This window comes from Lynx canadensis, chromosome A3 (assembly GCF_007474595.2).
Source record: "Lynx canadensis isolate LIC74 chromosome A3, mLynCan4.pri.v2, whole genome shotgun sequence".
Taxonomy (NCBI): Eukaryota; Metazoa; Chordata; class Mammalia; order Carnivora; family Felidae; genus Lynx; species Lynx canadensis.
The window spans coordinates 132597152-132619570 of record NC_044305.1 but is presented as its reverse complement, the minus strand read 5'-3'; the positions used below and the strand labels follow the sequence as shown (position 1 = coordinate 132619570).

Below are 22419 nucleotides of genomic sequence, written 5' to 3'. Positions count from 1 at the left end.
TCGGGCCCGTCCTCTGGCTTCAGCGGGAAGAACCTCCCAGCCATGGAACAGCCCATCAAAGGCTCTCTTGTCGAGTAATAAAAGTTCATGGCAACATCCGCCTGCCGATGACGGCAGCGGGCCCGTGGGTCTGGGGACGGTGCCCACGGGCCCTTCGTCAGCTCCCGAGATATGCTTGCATCTTGCAGGCGACGCCAGGGAGGTGGTAAATGCAACAAGCTGAGACCCATCCTGGTTTCGGCCACAGCTGACGTCGCCCCCACGTGCCCCTTTGTTCTGACGCCCTTCTACCTTCTACCCGGTGGGAAGAGAGAAAACAGTCCCGTCAGGCCGTGGTCTGCCGAGAGCGGGTGTCCCTCAAGACCTCCTACAGGTGCACAGAGGCGCCCACCCTCAGCAGGCGGGGGGCAGCCCTGTGCCCCAGCGGGTGGCGGAACAGCAGGGATCAAGGAAGCCCGGAATTGTCTAATTCCAGACTGTCAGGGCCAGAATGCCCGGAAGAGCCTCCAGGACCCACTTTCTGGAGAGGGAAACTGAGGCCCACAAGGGGAAAGTGGCTGCAAGGGAGTGCAGGAGGGAGGATCAGAACCCGGGGCTCCAGCTCCCGGCTCTGTGCTCCCCTCTGTCACCCAGGCCCAGCACCAGGAAGGAAGCATCACATGAGGTCTGAAGCTTAGACTCAATCCCTCCTACCCCAAGGGAGGCTGGGGCCCCGGGGGCCTGGGTCTCACCTGGGAGGGTTAGAAATGCAGACTCTAGGCCCCCGGGACCCACAGAGGGCAGCCGGAGCCGGTGAGCCGGTGAGCTGTCCCAGCCCAGACAGAGAGAGGGCCATCGGAGAGGGGAAGGACCTTGTAGACAAGCCCTCCCCGGGGACTGAGAGGAGCTCTGGGAGATCCCCCGCCCACGCACCTGTGGGGCAGCCCCGGGGTCTCTCTTCAGGCCATGGTCGGCACGACGGACCCTGGAGCCAGCTTGCTGGAAGCCGGGTCTTTTGAAAGGGCCGGGAGTAACTGCGGTTGGGGGGGCTCAGCTCCAGCCAGAGCCTGGACAGGGGGAGGTGAGGCGCCACCCCAGTCGGGTCAGGTGGGACCGGTGGCAGAGGAGCGGCGGAGGCGGGCGGGGGCAGGAGCAAGGGGGCCTGCCAGGCGGCGGCAGCGGCCTCAGCGGCCTCAGCGACAGTATTCTGCTCGATGCTGGCCATCAGCGCCTCCTCTGAGTAGTCATACGAGACGGCGGGGATGTCCGACTGCCCGTCTGGCCTCCCGTGGCTGCCGTCTGGGCTCTGCGGGCCGGAGACACGGACAGGGTGTCAGGAGGTAAGATGTCACCTTCAAACTCGTCATCTCTACAATGGCCCCTTCGTGGACTCCTGATCCGTCCTAAGACCCAAACTGAAAACCTTTGTGGGATACCTTCGTAATTGTCCATGAGCAGGCCTCTGCCTACTTCTCTGGCTCCGTTGCCATGACATTATCCGCGAAGACCTCACTTCCCCCTACTTACCCAGGTGAGGAAGCCAGCGGCTGGGAAGTTGAAGGGTCAGGGCCCTCAGGGTAGAAGGGCCAGGGTTCAGACCCCAGCTCTGTCACTTACTAGCTCTGCGACCCTGGCCGAGGCATTTGCAGCTCGAGCATCAAATGTGTTCCCTCTAAAACGGAGCTGTGTTCAGGGGCGCCTGGGTGGCTCCGTCGGTTCAGCGTCAGACTTCAGCTCGGGTCATGATGTCACAGTCCGTGAGTTCGCCCCGCGTGGGGGCTCTGTGCCGACAGCTCGGAGCTGGAGCCTGCTTCGGATTCTGTGTCTCCCTCTCTCTCTGCCCCTCCCCAGATGGCTCTCTGTCTCTCTCCTCTCTCTCCAAAAATAAATAAAAAATACAGTACCATACAACAAAATAAAACGGAGCTGGGTCCATAAATTCATTCTAGGGCATAAATAATATCGTGTGCAGATAGCGTGTGACACTGAATCTTACACGCTGCACAGCCCCTCGCAAATGTGACTGCAGACATCCGTTTGCCTGACTGAGCGCTGGGCCTGCGCCCTCGGGGGTCACAGGAGGTGCGGCATTCGGACAGGACTGGACGCGGGAGAAGCGACCACAGTCAGGCCCCTGTTCCTGCTACCCAGCCTTCAGAAAGTGCTTCCCTCCAGCCTACACCTGATGGTTCACCCCTGACTTTCTGGACTTTGTAGGGACTTTTGGGTGGTGTTCGCTGTACCCCAAACTTCCCTTTCTTTCCGGCCGCTCCCCGGTCGTGTCGCAGGGACCTCCCACTGCCCGCCGGAGGCTCGCTGCTGTGCTGGAGAGGGAGCCCACACTGCCCTGCCGGTCGGAGGGCTGGGCCGGCTCCCCTCTTCCAGGTCCGTTTCCCCACCTATGAACACAGGTGGCCCGGCTGGGGGATCTTCAGTGGCAGGTGCGACCGGGGCCACCGCGATCGCCAGGCTTCCCCTCCTGGGGCCTCAGCTTCTGTGGCCCAATCCCCAGAGACCTCAGGCGAGGCAGGCCGTGTCCGCAAAGCCAGCCTGACCGCCCAGCCTGATGCTTCTACATGTCTCCGCCCTCGTCCCTCAGAAGGACGCAGATGTCATCAAGGATGATCAGGTCTCGGGGGTCAAAGGTTTTCACGTTTGGTCAAGGCCCCCGTGGCCCAGGTTTACATCAAACAGGCCTTTCCAAGAAGCATCTGTGAGACGCCTACTATGTGCCCAGTGCTGTGAGGGACCAGGGATGAGTCAGAGACCCATCCTGCCTTCCTGAGGCTGGGCGAGGGTATAAGCCCGCCTGTCCTGTGTAGCTGCTACGTTACAGGTCACAAGTGTGGAGGCTGGGTGGCAATCAAGGAGGGAGAGACACCAGCTTGATGAGGACGAGGGGAGGGACAGAGTTTGGGGGGGGGGGATATATTTTAACCGGGCTTTGAAGGATTTTGCTCATCAACATTTATTACAAAGACTTACAAGCATAGAGAAAGGTTGAAATTGTAGATTCGACGATTAAGTAAATACATTTTTTTTTTTTTTGCTGTATTTATCACAACATCCACTTGATCTGATTTCTGCAGGTATTTCAAAGCAAACTGCAGATGTTAGGATATTTCTCCCAGAAATGCCGCTCTGACAGGTTCTGACAGCAGAGCTGGGGTCGGGGAGGAGGCAGGGAAGGAAGTGTGGCCACCGCCCCGAGAGCTGCAGGGGGGGGGGAGGGGGGGTGAAGGGCGGAGGGCCCAGAGGCAACGGGAGCCACGGCAGGTGTGGGCACAGACCTGCTGCTCACTCCCGAGGGGGTTCTCCTCAAAGGCCGCGGAGCCCAAGTTTGGGGACCAGAGGCAGGCTGCCGCCTGTCCTGACCTTGGGGAGGGTCAGCGCCCCACAGAGCTTGCCTCTGTGACCCTGTCCTCCTTCCCGAGGCACCGGGGCAGGCCGACAGAGCCTGACAGGGCCAGCGAGTAAGTAGACTCCCGGGGAAGGTGGTAAGGAAGGCTGAGGGGCGTCCTGGAGTGCGACCTCTCTCGAAAAGAAGAAATAACGAATTCATTCGTGGCAGACTTTAACCCTTCTAAATTCCTCGGGTTGGTGGAAACTGGAGAAAGTCACGCTTATTCTCTTTAAAATCAGTGGAAATATTCATCCAGGACTGAGCTGTGGGTGGTCGTTCCTGGGGACCCATAAGCAGGCCTGTCCCCATGTCCCCAGGTAAGAGCCACCTGCTCGGGCGCCCCCGGGGCCGGCGTTACCGTGGGACATGGTGTCCTGCCCCAGCTCACGAGACCACACCGGCTGCCAAGGGCGAAGCCCCATCCTCCAGGCAGGCAGAGACGTGAGAAGGGTTTGAAGGAGGCCCAGGGCTCTCCATGATGCTGATAAGGCTCTGGGCCTTGAGTGCTGGTGCAGGGGTGGGGGTGGGGGTACGTGCTCTCACGCTTCACCGTCTACGCCAAGTCGGGTCCCAGAAGGCACTTAGTGCCCTCTCTACAACCCAGACCTTCCCGCCCTCCGTGCCCTCACCGCCCTGTGCCCAGATGCCACCTGCCTGCACACGGCGTCCTCGGCTAGAGAGGCTGCTCTGACCGCCCCCTCCCCTCGGTGAACTCCCACGTGCCTTCAAACCATTGTCATCGTCCCCAACTCCTCCGTGAGCCCTTAGGCTGCTCCTGTCCCTCTCTGACCTCCCCTAAGCCCGCTGCCTGCACTTTTTTTTTTTAAAGAATTTTTTTTTTAACGTTTATTTATTTTTGAGACAGAGAGAGACGAGCATGAACGGGGGAGGGGCAGAGAGAGAAGGAGACACAGAATCGGAAACAGGCTCCAGGCTCTGAGCTGTCGGCACAGAGCCCGACGCGGGGCTCGAACTCACGGACCTCGAGATCGTGACCTGAGCCGAAGTCGGACGCTCAACCGACGGAGCCACCCAGGCGCCCCCCCCTGCCTGCACTTCTGAAGAGACCAAGCTCCTCCGGGAAGGACCCTTGCAAACATGTCAATAAGGGGCCCCTGGGTGGCTCAGTCCGTTAAGCAGCTGACTTCAGCTCAGGTCATGATCTCACGGTCTGTGAGTCTGAGCCCCATGTCGGGCTCCGTGCTGACAGCTCGGAGCCTGGAGCCTGCTTCGGATCCCGTGTCTCTCTCTCTCTCTCTCTCCTCCTCCCCTGCTCAGTCTCTGTCTCTCAAAATAAACGTTAAAAAAAAAAATTTTTTTTAATGTGTGTTAAATAAGGGAAACCAGCAGGGTTCTTGCCCTGAACCCATTTGAAATTCAGTAAGAAAAACAGCTGTTAAGCCCAAAGTTTGACACCGTCCCCACCCATGGTCCTGGATACCACAGTCACCCACATGCCAGTGACAGGGCGGACCATGGTCATCAGACTGGAGGTGAGGAAGCCAGGAGGGCAGGGTCCGGGGGGGAACAGAACAGGGGCCCAAAGTCATTGCCTCCTGCTGGACTGCTGGTCACTCGGCCCAGAGCCAGGCGGGATGGCCTGGAACAGAGAAGGCCTTGGTCTCCGGGCCTGGGGGTCCTCAGCTAACCCTACAGGGCTTTTAAAGCACTTTCCCGAGAAATTGTAATGCCATCACAGGAGACCCATCTGTCATCCCTTCAGGCTATAAACTCCTGAAGGCTGAGGCCCGCGTCTCCTCCACAAATGCGCCCCTGCACACAGTTTCGGACTGCGAACGAGCAAGGCATTTCGGAGCGAACGAACGCCCTGGATGACCTGGGTCAGGCTGGCCTTTCTCAGGAGGAAGATCAACGTGGCTGGGAGGTGTAGGGCTTCTGAGCTCCTGTGGCTGGGGCCCTCCCCGTAAGGACAGGGCCGCATCTGGACGGCGACCTGTGAGCCACAAGGGCTCTGCGGGCAGCTGGAGCCGACACAAGAACCTGTGGCTTCGGGGACATCGGGGCGGGGGGTGGGGGGGGGGGCTCGGTCGGTTAAGTGTCTGACTCTTAAGTGTCAGGTCATGATCTCTCAGTTCACGGGATCGAGACCCGCATGGGGCCTCTGCGATGACGGTGTGGAGCCTGCTGGGACTCTCTCTCTCCCTCCCTCAAAGTAAATGGCAGAGGCAACGTGCTGGCCCCAACCTAGCACTTACCCGTAGACACTGCTGCTCCCTGGGTGGTCGTCAGCGCTCTGCTTTGCAGACACCTGGAAAAGGACAAAAGGAAGGAGCATCAAAATGTTGGCAATGGTGCGCCCCGCCTAACGTTCTGGCCTTCTGCCGGCCGATGACGGCCACCACCACGTTCAACCCGGGACTAGGCAACCCAGCGCCGAAAAGTTGCCCTCCCGCTTTCTAGTTCGTCCGCTTATTTCACAGGTGGGAGGGCCGAGGCTGGGGGAGGGGGCGACTTTGCAAAGCTCACGCAAAGCAACTCCCTGCCTCCCAGCCAGGTACCCCCGCTACCCCCCCATCTCTCATCTCAGGGGTCACCGTCCGCCGTCCTCTCTGCCCGGCCAAGCTGTCTCTGTCCCAAGACAAGGGTGCACGGACACGGTGCACAGCTGTGTGTGGGCTTTTCCGGGAGTCAGTGCCTCGCCCATAGGTCGCACACAGCTTTAGAACGAGCCTGAACAACTGCTCGTGCAAGTCTTCCCCGCCCCCCTTTTTTTTTTAAACAGTCTTGACCACTCTTGGTTCTTTGCATTTCCCTATATACGTATGGAGACCAACTTGTCACACTTTATGGGAAGAAAAAATCTTGGGGATTTTGTTGGGTTTATATTAAACTATGGATCATTTGGAGGGAACTGATATCTTCTCCATTCATTCAGGTTTCTTTAATTGAGTCTTTTTTTTTTTTTAAGCAACGATTTTTTTAAGTGGATTTATTATTTTTTTTCTTTTTGAGAGAGAGAGAGAGAGCAAGATGAGAACGGTGGAGGGACGGGGTGGGGAGAGAATCCAAGCAGGTTCCACACTTGGGGCTCGGATCCCACAAACTGTGAGATCATGATCTGAGGCAAAACCAAGAGCTTGACTGACTGAGCCAACCCAACACCCCTAGTTTAGTCTTGAAGGAATTTTTTTCATTTTCCTGTGGGGACCATGGATGTCTCTTTTTAGACCAGTTCCTAGATGGGTTGGTGTTTGCAATGCTATTATCAACAACATCTTTTTATTTTTATTTTTTAAATTAATTGTTTTTTTGAGGGAAAGAACACGACTGCACGCAAGATGGGAGGGGCAGAGGGAGAGAATCTTAAGCAGGCTCTATGAGTCAGCACAGAGCCTGACGTAGGGCTTGATCTCACGACCCGTGAGATCATGACCTGAGCTGAAATCAAGATTCTGATGCTTACCCAACTGAACCATCCAGTCGCTCATCAACATCATCTTTTTTTTTTTAATGTTTATCTATTTTTGAGAGAGAGAGACACCACACAAAATCTGAAGCAGGGTCCCAGCTCTGAGCTGTCAGCACAGAGCCCGACATGGGACTCGAACTCATGACCAAACTGTGAGATCATGACCTGAGCGAGGTCGAATGCTTAACCAAACTGAGCCACCCAGGAGCCCCTAGTCATCTTTTAAAATAAATTTTATTTTATATCTCTTGTTGTTGCAAAAATATAACAGAAATTTATATATTGGTGAGGGGGGTGGTCAGGAACTTACCAATTCACTTGTTAATTTTAATAATCTACTTATAGATTCTCTTTGTATTGTTTTTGTTTCCCATTCACATTCTCTGGGGAATGATGGCCATTTGATTTCCCCAAACCTTCTGTACTTCTGGCAACCACATGGAAAGAGGTGATGACAGCAGCCATCTTGTCTTGCTCCCTTATTGAAGGGAAAGTTTCTATTGTTCCACCGCATACGTCTGCTGTAGTTTTTTTCTCGAGGCATTCTGATCCGACCCTCATTGGCTGCTATGCTCTGGGTCATTTCTCCAGTTCTGTCTTCCAGCTCGCCAATCTTCTCTTTGTGCCTGTCTAATCTCCCGCTAACCTGTACCTCAGGACCTTTAACTTGTTATTCTAGCTTCCATTTTCCTACAAGTTCTGTTTGGTTCTTTTTCAAATATACTAGGTCACTTTTCTCTAGGCCCTTGTCCTTTGCAGGTATTTTCTTTAAACAGAATAAACAGAAATTGATTATAACCTGTGCCTGGTAATCCAAATAACTGAGGTCTTCACTGATCTATTTTTTTCAAGATTTTTATTTTGGGAGCACCTGAGAGTGGCTCAGTTGGTTGAGCATCCGTTCCACTACTTGATTGGTTCCAGTCATCAGTCCAGGGTCGTGAGATGAGCCCCACACTGGCTCCGTGCTAAGTGTGGAGTCTGCTTAATTTTTCTTCTTTCCCTCTCGCCCCTCTCCCAAGCTCACACAAGCTCTCTCTCTTTCTCTCTCAAATAAATGAAATGCAAAAAAATTTTTTAATTTTATTTGTAAGTAATCTCTACACCAATGTGGGGCTCAAACTCACAACACTGAGATCAAGAAATTACCCTCTCCACCAACTGAGCCAGCCAGGGCCCTTCTGAGCTATTATTTCTTCTAGTTTCCACTGGGTCCCTTGCCATAGTTGGTTATTTTTTTTAACGTTTTATTTATTTTTGAGGAGAGAGAGGGAGAGACCACAAGCAAGGAGGGGCAGAGAGAGAGAGAGGAGCGAGAGGGACAGAGTATCCAAAGCAGGCTCTGTGCCACACAGCGGAGAGCCCGACGTGGGGCTCAAACTCACCAACAGTGAGATCATGACCTGAGTAGAAGTTGGGACACTCAACTGACTGAGCCACCAGGTGCCCACAGTCGGTTATTTTTTTTATGGTTTGCTGCTCATTGTCCCTGGAAACTTCTTTGTGAGTATCCTCTGAGGCTTAAGAGTAAGATGACTTTTGCCAGGCACCTCAGGGGCGTTTCCAGTCTGGGACCACTTGAGATTAAACCTATGCATTCAGGCCTGGTATAGGGACCTTACTTATTCTGCAGACATTGGGAAGGTTTAAAGGTTTTGTGTTTTCGTTGTAATAGTACAGCAATTGTGTTCCTCATTCCATGATCCTACACTGTGAAAAGAGAGGACTTTGCCCTCCATAGGAAGCTGTTTATATTCTCTCCACATTCTCTTTCAAAGCCCCCCTCCCTCCTCTGAGTCGGAGATGTAATCACACGGATCAATCATTCAACAGCCATTCACCCAGCGCCCCCAGTGTGCCCAGTGCTCTGTCAGCTGCCATGGAGACATGCGCTCCACGTTCTTGAGGTGCTGGCAACATCACTGGAGAAGTAAGTCTTAGACACATTAAACAGCTGGCAATATGTGTAAGAGCACAGAGACTGGGGGTGTGCAGTTGGATAGTGTGGTCATGTGGTAGTCAAGGCATGAGTTTTGAAAGAGTGATAGAACAAACCAATGCCTACCAGCTATGAGGTGTGGGTGGTTTTCCTGACCTTTGCTTTTCTTTCTTTCTTTCTTCTTCCTTCCTTCCCCTTCCTTTCTTTTTCTTTCTTTCTTTCTTTCTTTCTTCTTTCTTTCTTTTCTTTTCTTCCTTTCTATCTTTTTTTCTTTCTTTCTTTCTTTCTCTTCTTCTTTTAATGTTTATTTATTTTGAGAGAGATAGATAGAGAGCAGTGGGGAAGAGGCAGAGAGAGAGGGGGAGATAGAGAATCCCAAGCAGGGCTCCATGCTGTCAGCATGGAGCCAACGTGGGGCTTGCACTCGCAACTGTGAGATCGTGACCTAAGCCCAACACCAAGAGTCCAGACGCTTAATTGACTGAACCACCTGGGCACCCCTGGTTTCCCATGTGAACGCAAGTTTTCTGTGAGATATTTTAGGGTGATTCCAAAGCGCCTGGCACTTAGTAAGTTCTCAGTATCAGCTATTATCGTTTCTATCATCGGACCGATGCTGTATTCTATACTGTCGTCTAGTATTAACCTGTTTAACGTACTTAGTCCTCCCCAGCAAGAGTATCCGTTTCTCCCAAGTTTACAGCTCTCCAAGCTGGGCACACAATAAACACGAAATATTTCCCAAATTAAGTTGTATGTCAAGTTGCTGGGTTGTTACAATTGTGAGTTTAAAATCTGTACAGCAGTTGGCATAGTTGAGTAAAAATAGCATTAATACGGAAAAGGGTTCAAATCTCAGTTCTGCCATTTTAATAATGATATGCCTCCGGGTGGATTGTGAGGATCCCTGGGCCTCAGTCTACCGTCTGCATAATGGGGACTTACCCATTATCATCCAGCTCATCCTTAATGTAACACCCCATCCTATAGCCGACCAATAAGTATCCGAACCAACGTCCGATCTAGAGTAACGTCTGACAAAGCTCACCTGGAAGGTAATCGGAGTGCATGAAGAGGTTGGCCCAGGGAACATCTTGGTCTTCAAGGCGTAAGGAGAGGGGCCGGTACGACACGTTGTTCCCGGAGGAAATGCGTTCTGACATGTTCCTTGGGAAACGTCCGCGGTGGGAAATGGAAGGAAGCACGCACTGGGTATGTCCTGCCAACCCAGGCCCTGTGGGGGTGGGCAGTGGACGGCCAGCCAGCTTCAACGCATTGTCCGCATTGTTCTTGCCTGCCCGACGCTGTCTGCAAGTGGGGGCCGGCCTCATGGCAGAGGTGCACAGCCCCGTCTCAGGGGTACCCCAAGGGGTACTGCTGCGGTTGCTGGTGGCTGGTGATCATGCTATGGGGGAGCCAATATCATGGCACGTTTCTTTGAACACTCATTGTTGCCTCTGGGGGGTATAAAGATGAAAAGGAGACGACTCCCCACGTCAGGCAGGGAATTCACAATAGGAAGAGGGACAGAGAGTGGGGGGTGGAGCAAAGACAGAGGACAGGAAGTGATACACACATACACAACTCACCACACACACTTACCTCCACTGCCTCCTGAAGCCACCCATCCCCTCTCAGAGAAGCGCAGACTATCCAAATGCTCTTTTTGGTTGAAAAAAAAAAATGCTTTATTGGCGGTAAAATACACATAGCCTAAAATTTACCATCGTAACCATTTTTTAAGAGTACATTTCGGTATCACGTACATTCATAGGGCTGTGCGACCAATCTCAAGAGCTCTTTCCATCTACAAACAAGAAACTCGGGCTCGTTTAAACAACTCCCGGTCCCTGTGCACATCCCTGGTAACCACCCTCTATGTCTGTGGATAGGAGTGGCCACCTCATTTAAGAGGAGTGGTACAATATTTGTCCTTTTCTGTCTCGCTTATTTCAGTTGGCATGTCTTTGAGTTGCATCCCTGCTGTAGCATGTGCCGGAATTTCCTTCCTTTTCAAGGCTCAATAATACCCCGCAGGACACACGCACCGTATCTTGTTGATGCATGCTTTGGATTCTCTTGGGCACTCGGAAAGTTCTCGTTTCATATCGGTACCAACCTGCCTCCCTACAGCTTTCAGTCAACTGGGCCCGCGTGCACGCTGAGAGACGCCAGAGAAGACAAGTAGTCCTTTTACCCAACCACCCTGGAGCTACTTTTTATGGTGTCATCCTGTTTGGACGCTTGTTCCCTCTTGTCAGCTTCTGGAACCAGTTCTGTCGTCACCTGCTTTGGCTTTCCCCTATACCCCCAGACGGTGTCATAGGGTTGTTACAAATGTAGTTTCTCCCATTCCGGAGGGCAACCGAGGGTCAAACCTTCGCAGGATCAGCCTGACGGGGACGCACTGCCGGCCACGCAGGGCCAGCGACGACGCGGAACCGCATCCGCCACGTGAACACCATCCCCCACGTGAACCGCACAACCCTACGGCGGGGTTCGGAAGGAAGGTCATACTCTTGCTTTTGTCATTTCCTGATGGCTCAGCCCTGTTCCGTCTGCTTAACGTTTGCTGAGCTTCGTTCTGTGCCTGCGGTTTGAACGCGGGGTCCTTTCCTGCCAGTTTGTTTAAGCCTTTAACTTGACTGTCTCACAGGCGGACTGTGTTAGATGCCCTCCCAGAAACACAGCTTGCAGAAGCGGCCGGGAGCTTGGATGAAAAGCGAAGACACAGCGGCCCCTGCCGGCCGCTCCGGACCTAGTGCAGCCTCGAGTCCCCGCCGCCTGCCAGCTGGCGGCCTGCCACCCCGGGCCAGACAGACACCGGGCCGGTGGGGGGCCGGTGGGGGGCCGTGGCGCCTGGGCTGGGGCGGCGTGGGAACGGGGCTGAGCTCAGGGGAGCGCGGGAGTGCGTATGGGCGGGCGGGGGATGTGTCATCACTCGAGATCTTACGAGACTTGAAGAAGCCAGAGCTGACGGAGAAGCAGAAAAGAGGAGGAGGGACATGTGAATAAGACGGTCTCTTGCGTCTCCTCAGACTCTTACAACTAAGGGTTTTCGAGAAGGTGAGGTATCAATGGAATTTTTAGAAAATCCACTGCAGCTTTTTACACATTCTGCTTCTTTTGTTTTAGAGATTCCTCCCCACTAAGTCTTCATGTTTAACAGATTTGTATGTATATATCATACACATATCAAGGATGCGGTAATTGACATAGAACAAGCCACAGATGCGAAAGAATTCAATTTGGTTGGCTGCGACAAGTGTATACCGACCATCATCGCAGTCATTGCCCTCTGTGGTCCCTCCTTCCCTCCGCTGCCCTGCTGTCTCCAGGCAACCATCGATCTGCTCCTGTCACTGCAGATTCGTGTACTTTCTTTGGAAGCCAAGACGCATGGAATCATAGAGCGCGCACCCATTTTCTGGCTTCTTTCATTCAGTAAAGATTCTGAGATGCATCCATGTTGTATCATAACTCACTCCCTTAAAAAAAAAATAACTTTTTTTTTTTTTAGGTAACTCTACACCCAACGCCGGGCTTGAACTCATGACCCTGGGATCAAGAGGTCATGTGCCTACAGACTGAGCCAGACAGGCCGCCCCAATAGTTTGCTCCCTTTTGCTGCTGGGTAATATTCCACAGCACGGATAGACTTTCCCCTTCTTCGTTGGTGAAGAATTATCCTTCACCTTCACTTTGAAGCTCACGTTGTTTGGTTGATTGGGTATTTTATGTTTCATTACGGACATTGGAACACAGGCAGTAGAGAGAACAGTGTAAGGGAATTCCTGGTATCCCGACCTCAGCCATTTCCCAGGGTTTTGCCCTCGGGCCCAGCCCTCCCACCGCCAGCGGGCGCTCCTGTCCCCACACCAGCCCCTGTCGCCGCTTCCCAGGCCGCAAAACGCTGCGGGCCACGGTGGGTTCTGCAGTAGACCTGTTCTGCATTGTTAAAATGACAACCAGACTTTTTCAAAAAGAGGTTCTGACTCCGAGACCACCAGTCCTGGAGCCCCACCACCCCTCCACGAGGCCACGCCTTCCGGAGCCCCCACCTCCCTCCACGAGGCCACGCCTTCCGGAAGGGTTTCGGGAGAGAAGGCCAGGCGGTGGCCGGAGAAGCTAAAAGGGGCGGAATTGGAGGAAAATGACAATAAATTGCATTATATAGCCTTTTATCACCTTATAAATCACACTCACGTACGTTGATCACATAAGTTATAAACACCCGAGGGCTTGGCTAGACTCACAGACGGGCTACAGTGGGCCTGTTGCCCACCCTAGGGTCCTCCCCCACCCAGCCGGTGTGTCCTTGCACCGGCAGGGAAATGACCTGGCGAAGGTCCTGGGCCTGCCGGACCCTTGGGCACCTCCCCCTGCTGAGCCCCCGAGGCCTCCGAGTAAATGAGATGTGGGGCCTCATGGCTCTCAGGACCCTTCAGTGCTAGCAATCTGATCCTCAAACTAAAGAGACCACCGACGTTGGCCGTCGGAAAAAGAGTCCAGAGGCCTACCTTAGCTGGTGGCCTTGGGCTGGGAGCTACCTTCCTTGCCGGTCACGGGCCCCTGGCATTGAGAAACGCAAGAACCCCCCGTTCTACCCGGCCACTGCTGGCCCTCCTTCACCGGCGCGCGGGTAGGGCTTGTCCCACGCCCGAATCTGAATCACCTGTCCCGGAAAGTCTTCGCCAGCGCCCCCCGGAGGTCATGCACGCTTAGCGACACCCTGCCCACTGCATTCCTTCACCTCTACGCCAGCGCTCAGTAGCAATTGCTGGGCCTGGCGGCGGGCCAGGCGCGGCGGGACCGTGATCTCAGCCCTTAACACAGCTAGCCTCCCCCCCCCCCCCCCGCCCCGCCGCCAGCACAGCAGCCAACAACTGCGACCGTGGAGGGAGGGAGCCCTCTGGGTCATCTGTCCTCCCCGCAGCTCCAGGCACTGTACCTCTCACGGTTTGAGATCTGTTTTTGTAGATCCCCTGAGGGACAGATTCTTCTTTCAGTGTTTGATGTTCTCCAGGCTTAGCGCTCTTCTCCTCCAATCCACATGCTTCTCCGCTCCCTCCCTCCCCTTCCCCCCCCCCCCCCCCCGACTGCCTCTGCGGGCGGCGGCGGCGGCCGGTCCACGGGGCTGTCTACACAGGTTGTGAATTTCTGACAGCCCGAGGGAACCGGTCTGACTCGCACATAATTTGCACAACAAACCTAATTTGCACAACACTGAGCATCATTATCCACTCAAACTACACAAGCCAGAAGCCTTGGAGCCTGTCTAAAACCTCCTCTACCTTTGCTTGTCACGCCACGTGTCACCTTGTCTTCTCCCACCTTTCTCTGACCTCGATTAGCACAGTCCCCTCCTACCTGAGCTGTCCAGCTGCCTGCAGTCTCCTCTCCTTCCCTCCTCCTGCTGGCCTCTGACTTTTCTGAAGGGAGGCTGGCAAGGAGGCTCGGAAGACAGTGGTGTCACCAGGGAAGGAACCCAGGAAAAGGTGGGACGGTAGAAGGGAAACCCTATTTTCAGGGCACCTTTTACATTTTTTTCTCCCGTGCATGTATATTACCTATTCTGGTTTTTAAATCACATTTAAAAAAAATGTTATATTTGTTTTTGAGAGGAGAGAGAGAGAGAGAGAGGGCACGGAGGAGGGGCAGAGAGAGAGGAAGACACAGAATCAGAGGCAGGCTCCAGGCTCTGAGCTGTCAGTACAGAGCCCGATGCGGGGGCTCAAACCCACGAACCGTGAGATCATGACCCGGGCGGAAGTCGGACACTTAATGGACTGAGCCACCCAGGTGCCCTGACATTTAAATATAATAAACAACAGGAAACTTCTACCAGCTTCCCACTGCCTACGGGCTGAAGTTCCATCCCTCAGCCTAGAAGGTCATGAAATCATGACCCAAAGCCATACGGTTGCCTTTTATGCTGCATCTGGCCTCACCTTGCTGTCCAGCCACGTTGGGCCACAGGCCATTCTCCTACAGCACCCACATCCCTCCGGGTTTTTCTACACGCTGTTCCCTCTGGATGGAATGTTCCATCCTTTTCCCACTGCTGGAAAACTCAACGGATCCTTTAGAACCGACTCGGGCATCAGGTCCACTGGGAAGACCCCTCCCTTAGATGGGATTATCTGACTCCTTGTGTGTATGTAACACCCCCTCCGTGCTCCCGCTGCACGGCTTCCATGCTGAAAGACGCTTGTGCGTTTACACAACCCTGCACAACAGAGTTACGACAGTTTTGGGGTCAGCACTATGTTTACTCTTTAATTAATCCTAGATTGATCAAATACCACTTACTACCACTTAAATTTGTGTTCTTTGCTGGGACGCCTGGGTGGCTCAGTTGGTTAAGTGTCTGACTGTGGCTCAGGTCATGATCTCATGGTTCGTGAGTTTGAGCCCCACATCAGGCTCTCCACTTGTCAGTACAGAGCCCCACTTCAGATCTTCTGTCCCCCTCTCTCTCTCTGAGCCTCCCCCACTTGCATTGTCTCTCAAAAATAAATAAACATTAAAAAAAAAACTAGTCCACCAACTGATGAATGGATAAAGAAGATGTGGTTTGTATATGCAATAGAATACTACTTGGCAACGAGAAAGAATGAAATCCTGCCATTTGCAACAACGTGGATGGAACTGGAGGCTATTATACTAGTGAAATAAGTCGGTTAGAGAAAGATATATATTTCATTCATATATGGAACTTGAGAAACTTACCAGAAGACTATGGGGGCAAGGGAAGGGGAAAAAATAGTGTCAGAGAGAGAGGCAAACTACAAGAGGCTCTTAAATACAGAAAACAAACTGAGGGTTGATGGGGGGATGGGGGAGAAGGGAAGGAAAATGGGTGATGGGCATTGAGGAGGGCGCTTGTTGGGATGAGCACATGGGTGCTGTATGTAAGCGATGAATCACGGGAATCTACCGCCAAAGCCAAGAGCACATTGTAGACACTGTATGTTAGTAACTGACAATAAATTATAATAAGTAAATAAATAGGTAAATAAATAAATAAGTGCCATAAATAAATAATAAAAAACTATATAAGGCTGCTGCCAAAAAAAAAAAAAATTGCGTTCTTTGCTATAGGTTAGGTCTGAAAGCAGACAGAGGGTAAGTGTCTTCAAAATAGTGGCTTTTGAGGGGCCGCCTGGGTGGCTTGGTCGGTTAAGCACCCAACCCTTGATTTCGTCTCAGGTCAAGATCTCACGGTTCATGAGTTTGAGCCCCGCATCAGGCCCTGTGCTGACAGCTCAGAGCCTGGATCCTGTTTCGGATTCTGTGTCCTCCCTCTCTCTCTGCTCCTCACCCCCGTTCATGCTCTGTCTTCTCTCTTCTCAAAAAAATAATAACGTTAAAAAAAAAAAATAGTGGCTTTTTTTGCCAAAAGTCTATCATATTACCCATCACTTTTGGGGTTTTTTTTTCGGGGGGGGGGACAGGGGCAGAGGGGGAGAGAGAGAAAGAAAGAGAGAGAGAGAATTTTAAGCAGGCTCAAGCTCAGCCCGACATGGGATTCGATCCCACGACCCTGGGATCATGACCTGAGCCCAAATCAAGAGTCAGATGCTCAACTGACTGATCCATCCAGGCATCCCATTTCCCGTCACTTTTTAAGTCTCTCTGTGAGCTACTTTCCAGCCATGAAATTAGTTTGATCGCTCGTTCTCACCATCACATCCATAGCAGCTGCGAACCAGAATTACTCTGAAGTCCTGGCTGATGGTAATAGGACAAGATTGACCCTGGTCCTCCTTTGCTAGAGCAAAATGGAGCCTTTGCAAAAAATGGTGGAAGTTGGATTCATTCACCCTAACCAGAAGACATTATTGGCCTAGACCTTCTTGTAAAAAAAAAAAAAAAAAAAAAAAAAAAAAAAGTGCTACATTTGCAGCAACAATAAAGTTCCCAGAAAGCAAACCTCCCTAGACCTTGAGCGACCCAGATTTATTAGGCGGGGAGGACAAAGTCTGAACCATAATCTGATAGCAAAGGTGCTGAATTTATGTTCACTGGATGGGAAGCAAAATGTCCTCTTGGAGGGTGCCCTTGAATTTTATTAGCGCACTGAATCTCAAACACTGCACTTATCTAGCCCATTCTGGGACTGAGATTTTATGGCCAATTCAATATCCTACCAGAGCCATCCTTGGCTATCCACGACCGCTGCTCTGTAGAAAGAAGCCTCCTGAAAGCGGTGACTACACTCTGCTGCTCGCCTCCCATTCCCCACGAACCACAGCCCATCAGGCTTCCCCCACTGCTCTTCCCCAGGGAACGAGTTCACCCGCTCAACACCAGCGCCCGGGACGCAGGCAGGTGCCAGCCGGCATCGTCGTAAGCGGTGCCCTGGTCGAAGTTCCGAGCTCCTCTCTTCTGCCAAGTCCCACGCTCTTGGCTCCAAACCGCACCTCTCCCCTGAGCGCCAGGCTCTTACAAGGAGAGGGACCCCAGACCTGTCCCTTCCATATGTCCACGTCAGCTGACAGCAGCTACATCCTTCTAGCTGCTCAAACCAAAAACTTTGGGGTCATCTTGGACCCCTTTCTTTCTCACACACCCACAGTCAATCCACTGGTAAACTGGTCGTCTCTATCTTTAGTCCGCGTCCGTAGCCAGCCAGTCCTCACATCCCACGCTACGGCCCTCTGGTCTCAGGGATCCCTGTGGAAAAAAAGCCTCCTAACTGGACTCCCAGCTGGGGCCCTGCCACCCCTCCCACTCTGTCTCCAATGTGGCAGCCAGGGTGGGCCTTAAAACGAATCAGGTCGTCCTAGTTCAAAACCCTCCAGGGGCGCCTGGGTAGCTCAGTCGGTTAAGCGTCCGACTTCGGCTCAGGTCACGATCTCGAGGTCTGTGAGTTCGAGCCCCACATTGGGCTCTGTGCTGACGGCTCAGAGCCTGGAGCCTGTTTCAGATTCTGTGTCTCCCTCTCTCTGACCCTCCCCGCGTTCATGCTCTGTCTCTCTCTGTCTCAAAAATAAACGTTAAAAAAATTTTTTTTAATTATAATTTGATTACATAACTTAGTAAAACACAAATCCAAATCATCAGCTTTTCTCACATACTTTTCCCAACCTAAATAGTTTTCAGCTTCAACATCCCACTAAATACTGTTAATTTTATTTTTTATTTTTTTTTTCAACGTTTATTTATTTTTGGGACAGAGAGAGACAGAGCATGAACGGGGGAGGGGCAGAGAGAGAGGGAGACACAGAATCGGAAACAGGCTCCAGGCTCCGAGCCATCAGCCCAGAGCCAGACGCGGGGCTCGAACTCACGGACCGCGAGATCGTGACCTGGCTGAAGTCGGACGCTTAACCGACTGCGCCACCCAGGCGCCCCAATACTGTTAATTTTAAAGTTCCACGGACTCGGTGAAAGGAATTCTGCCTTGCACCCCTAACACTGCATAGGCAGGAAGTTGGAAATTAATCCAGGACATAATAGACGATGGTTTAGTGAATTAAAGTATGTGAATTTGGTGGATATTTTGCATTTATTAAAATAATAATTAAGGATATCATGCAGCAAGGATGCCTGGGTGGTTCAGTTGGTTAAGCGTCCAGCTGCTCAGGTCACGATCTCACGGTTCCTGAGTTCGAGCCCCGCCCAGGGCTGTCGGCTGTCAACACAGAGCCCACTTTGGATCCTCTGTCCCCCTCTCTCTCTGCCCCTCCCCTGTCTCACTCTCTCTTTCAAAAATAAAGAAACTTAAAGAAAATTTTAAAAAATTAAAAAAAAAAGAATATTATGCAGCAATATGAAAAGCTGGTTATGAGATTAAGTATAAAAATTCAAAATAGAATATTGTCATTTCAATGATGTCAACACAATGCCACCAGGACCACTGCAGTAGCCCCTCTATGTAGATATATATCCTTCTATGCCTCTATAGAAAAAGAGATATACGTCATCTATACAGATATATATGATTGATTGAAATACTTTTCACACTTCATTTTAAAAATTCCAGTTTTAGAATATGACAATACTTCATTCCTATCCAATAACCTTAACTGTATGAGGAAAACAGCCAAGAATTGAGAAAGAAGACAAAAAAAGAGAACTTGATCAACTGAAGTAATTGCCCCAAGCACCAAGCCCCGTGCTTATGTGATTCCACCCCCGAAGGGCAGCGCCCAGAGAGGGCTCCACCAGGTCAGGGGATACAGAGAGGCTGTGACAGTTGCCAACTGACTGTGGACCAAGGCAGAGACACATCACAGGTATCACAGCTGGTGGGGACACCTTGATAGTAAGGGTACAGGAGCTGTCAAGAGTCTGATCTCTGCTCTGCCATAGCTGTGTGGCTTTAGTTAAGTTGCTTGACCTCTCTGTGCCTGTTTCCTCTTTCCCATCCGTAAAAATGGATGATGATAATGTTAAAGATTAAAAGAGTTCATGCATGTTTGGGACCCCAGTGCACATTAAAATATTGGCTTTAACTATTCTTGAACATAGTCAAATGTAATACATAATATTCAGGATAATGGTTCAGAGATAGTGTACATAATTAGCCTCCAAGAAATTCTCATCAACAGTGGGTAAACTTTTTATTTTTATTTATTTATGTTTTTAGTGTTTTTATTTATTTTTGAGACACAGAGAGATAGAGCATGAGCAAGGGAGGGGCAGAGAGAGAGGGAGACACAGAATCCGAAATAGGCTCCAGGCTCCGAGCTGTCAGCACAGAGCCCGACGCGGGGCTCGAACTCACAGACCGTGAAATCATGACCTGAGCCGAAGTCGGCTGCTTAACCGACTGAGCCACCCAGGCGCCCCAAGGAGCTTTCTTACAGATCGAATAATCTGTGATTCTAGGATCCACTCAAGAAATATTTATGGCACAGAGGATACATACAATCCACATCCATAAGAACAACCACCGCTGGCTGATTTTACCTTTAGGTACCTCTGGACTGCATCTCCCCTTCAGCCCCCTGGCTGTCCTGCTTCGCCCAGGACCTATTCACCAGACCACTGAGGCAGCCCCCAGCTGGCCATTTGGGCTCCAGGCTTGCTTGGCCCGGCCCCTCCCACAGCTGCTTGTGTAATCTTCCCAAAACACAGAAGATCACTCTGCCTACCCCTTCAAAGACACCCAGAGCTTTCACGGCAAAGTCTGAACTCCCTCCCATGGGAAAGGCCTAGCGTGACCTATGACAGCATGGCACGCACCCTTTGGGGCCTCTTCAACCCATGTCCCCGCCACCCACAGACTGTGCACCGCCGCCCCCGCCCCCTCGCCTCTGCACATGCACTGGGGTTCTCTCTGCACAGATGCCCTCCTCTCCTTGGCTCGTTTGCCCGGCTCATGCCACAGATCCTTCCAGATTCGGGTCCACTGCTGTCCTTCTGGAGGGCCACCCTGGCTTCTCCAGGGGGCTCCTCCTGTGGACTCTTTATGCAGGTCTGTCTCTGCTTTTTGTCGGGTCTCCCCCCCCCCCCCACCCTTTCAGGCAAGGACCGAGTACCATCCGTGCCCGCTTTAGCACCTGGAGCGGTGCCGGGCACACAGAAACGTCTGCAAGGGTGAGTGAGGCGGCCCTGCACCCCGAGACTCACTGTGATGCTCAGCAAATCAGGGGAAATCCATTCTTTCTGTTTCTTTCCCCTTTTCACTTGGGAAGTTTCCACGGCACCGGAAGACGGAGCGCTAAGTGATTGCCTCCATGCTGTCTCAGAATGTCCCCCCAATTTCTCAACTGTGTAGCCACCTTCAGGGTTATATAACTGAATGGTGACGTAGTCCTGAAGGAATCTCGTGAACTAATCAAGTCCCACCTACTACGGCTCACTTTGGGAGGATGCAGGGGACGGGCCAGGGGACCCGGAGGAAGTCGCCCGGCACCGTCTGCCTTGAACCGTTGCTCTTCCCCAGCCCTCACGGAGGCTTTTTCAGGGTTCCACTGTTTGGTGGCTGCCCGGGAAGATGCCTTCCTCGCGTCCCCCCCTGTCCCCTGCCCCACGGTCCCCAGCATTAAGCAAAGCCTGCGGGGGCTCCGGGGAAGGGGGTGCTGCCTTTGGCGTCCTCCCCAAGCCCAGGAGCTGATAGCAAAGGTTTTGTGCATTCTGCTCTGCTGGAGCGAAGACTGCTGCCAAACCGGAGTGCTCGTTTTTATTGTTTTTCTAGAACAACGGGGCTGTTATTACACGTGTACTGGAAGACAGGGTCGGGAAGCCAAAAACAGATCCCACAGCATCGTAAAAATAGCCAGTAGCTTGGGAATTGCTTGACTAGCAAGGCAAGGACCTTGATGTGTGTGACGCGCGGGGCGTTGGGGAGCCACCGTTGGCTACCGGTCCCACCACGTTAACAGCCTCCTCTTGGGACGGGAGCCCTGGCCGGCTCCCACCGGGGCTGGAAGGAGTCTGGGATGCCGGGCTGTGAGGGTGCTCGCACGGCTCTAAAAGCCAAGGAAGGCGAGCTCTGGCCGGAAGGCAGCCCGGGAGACGCTTATCTGCCAAAGGGTGTGTACTCACCCCCCCCCACCCCCCAGCTCTTCGAGGCTGCTCCCGGCACGGTCACCCCAAACTCCAGGCAGTGAGACCAGCACCCGGAAGAGGCAGAGAGGGAGACGATCGGGGGGGGGGGGGGGGGGCGGTCAGGGAAGGAGAGGCCCCGTGATCGGCAGAGACCTCGGAGGCATTCGGAGACACGGAGACGGTGGGTGACCCTCGAGGCGGAGGGGGCAGGGCACCGCGGGCGCGGAGGCGGGTGGGGGCGAGCACGCGGCGGGGGCGCTGGGGGGACAGGGCGCGGCCCCAGCGGCTCCGCGGGCCCCGCCGACACTCACCGGGCTCCGGGCGCCGGCTGCGGGTCGGGGCCGCGTCGGGCCCCGCGGGGCCGGCTCGCCCGGGCCCCAGGCCGCCGACTTCGGCCAGCAGCTGGTCCAGCAGGCGCAGGGTCTCGTCCCCGCCGTCGGGGGGCGCCGCGGGGCCCGGTCGGGGGCCGGGGTCGGGCCGCCCCCTCAGCCGCCTCCGCCTCCCGGGCCTCCTCCGGGGCGGCCGCCGCCGTCGCCGAGACCAGAGGCCGCGTCCCTCCCTCCGAGGCTGCCCCGCCGGGTCCCGCAGGCCGGCTGTCGGGGCCGCGCAGCCGCCTCAGGGCCCGGCCGCTCCGGCTGCTGCCGCTGCCCATTGCTCCCCCGCCGTCCCGCCGAGCAGGCCCGTCTCCCCGCAGGGACGCGCGGCCCCGGGGCGGGAGCGCGGCCGGTGCGGGGACGAGGGAGGGGGCGCGGCCGGGACGGGGGTGCGGGCCCGGAATAGAGGGGGGGGGGACGCGATCCGGGAATGGGGGCGGCGACTCGGGAGGGGGTGCGGCCGGGGGTTGGGGGCGCGGACCCCGCGGTGGGGTGAGGACGAGGTCGGATGCGGGCCTGGGGTTGGGGGGACTAGAGGGGCGGCCGAAGGACCAGGGTGCAGATCCGGGCTTGAGGGACGTGGATGAGATGCGGGGATGCAGACCCGGGTCTGGGGGACGCGGAGGTGGGGGGCAGACTTCGGCTGGCGCGGATCCGGGCCGGGGGTGAGGGGTCCAGACCCCGAGAGGAGGGCCAGAGCCAGGGGCGGCCGGGAGGGAGGCGGGGGTGCGGCCCTAGGCCGTGCGAGGTGGTGCGGAGCCAGAGCTGAGTGCGGAGCCCTGGGGTAGGG

At 53.8% G+C, this 22419-nt stretch overlaps 1 protein-coding gene and 1 long non-coding RNA gene across 2 annotated transcripts; both read right to left on the bottom strand.

Moving 5' to 3' along the window:
- Positions 1 to 1125: 1125 nt before the first annotated feature.
- On the bottom strand, positions 1126 to 21459 carry LOC115511134. The gene is made up of 3 exons (XR_003967956.2): positions 20335 to 21459; positions 5599 to 5651; positions 1126 to 1285 (listed from the first exon to the last, which is right to left on the bottom strand). It is a non-coding gene; the product is annotated as an uncharacterized LOC115511134 (long non-coding RNA).
- A 103-nt stretch (positions 21460 to 21562) lies between these two features.
- CYS1 (cystin 1) lies at positions 21563 to 21907 on the bottom strand. Its single transcript, XM_030311827.1, is given in 4 exon segments — positions 21563 to 21570; positions 21608 to 21644; positions 21646 to 21727; positions 21762 to 21907. Coding segments are annotated over 4 exon segments (273 nt in total).
- Between the last annotated feature and the right edge of the window lie 512 nt (positions 21908 to 22419).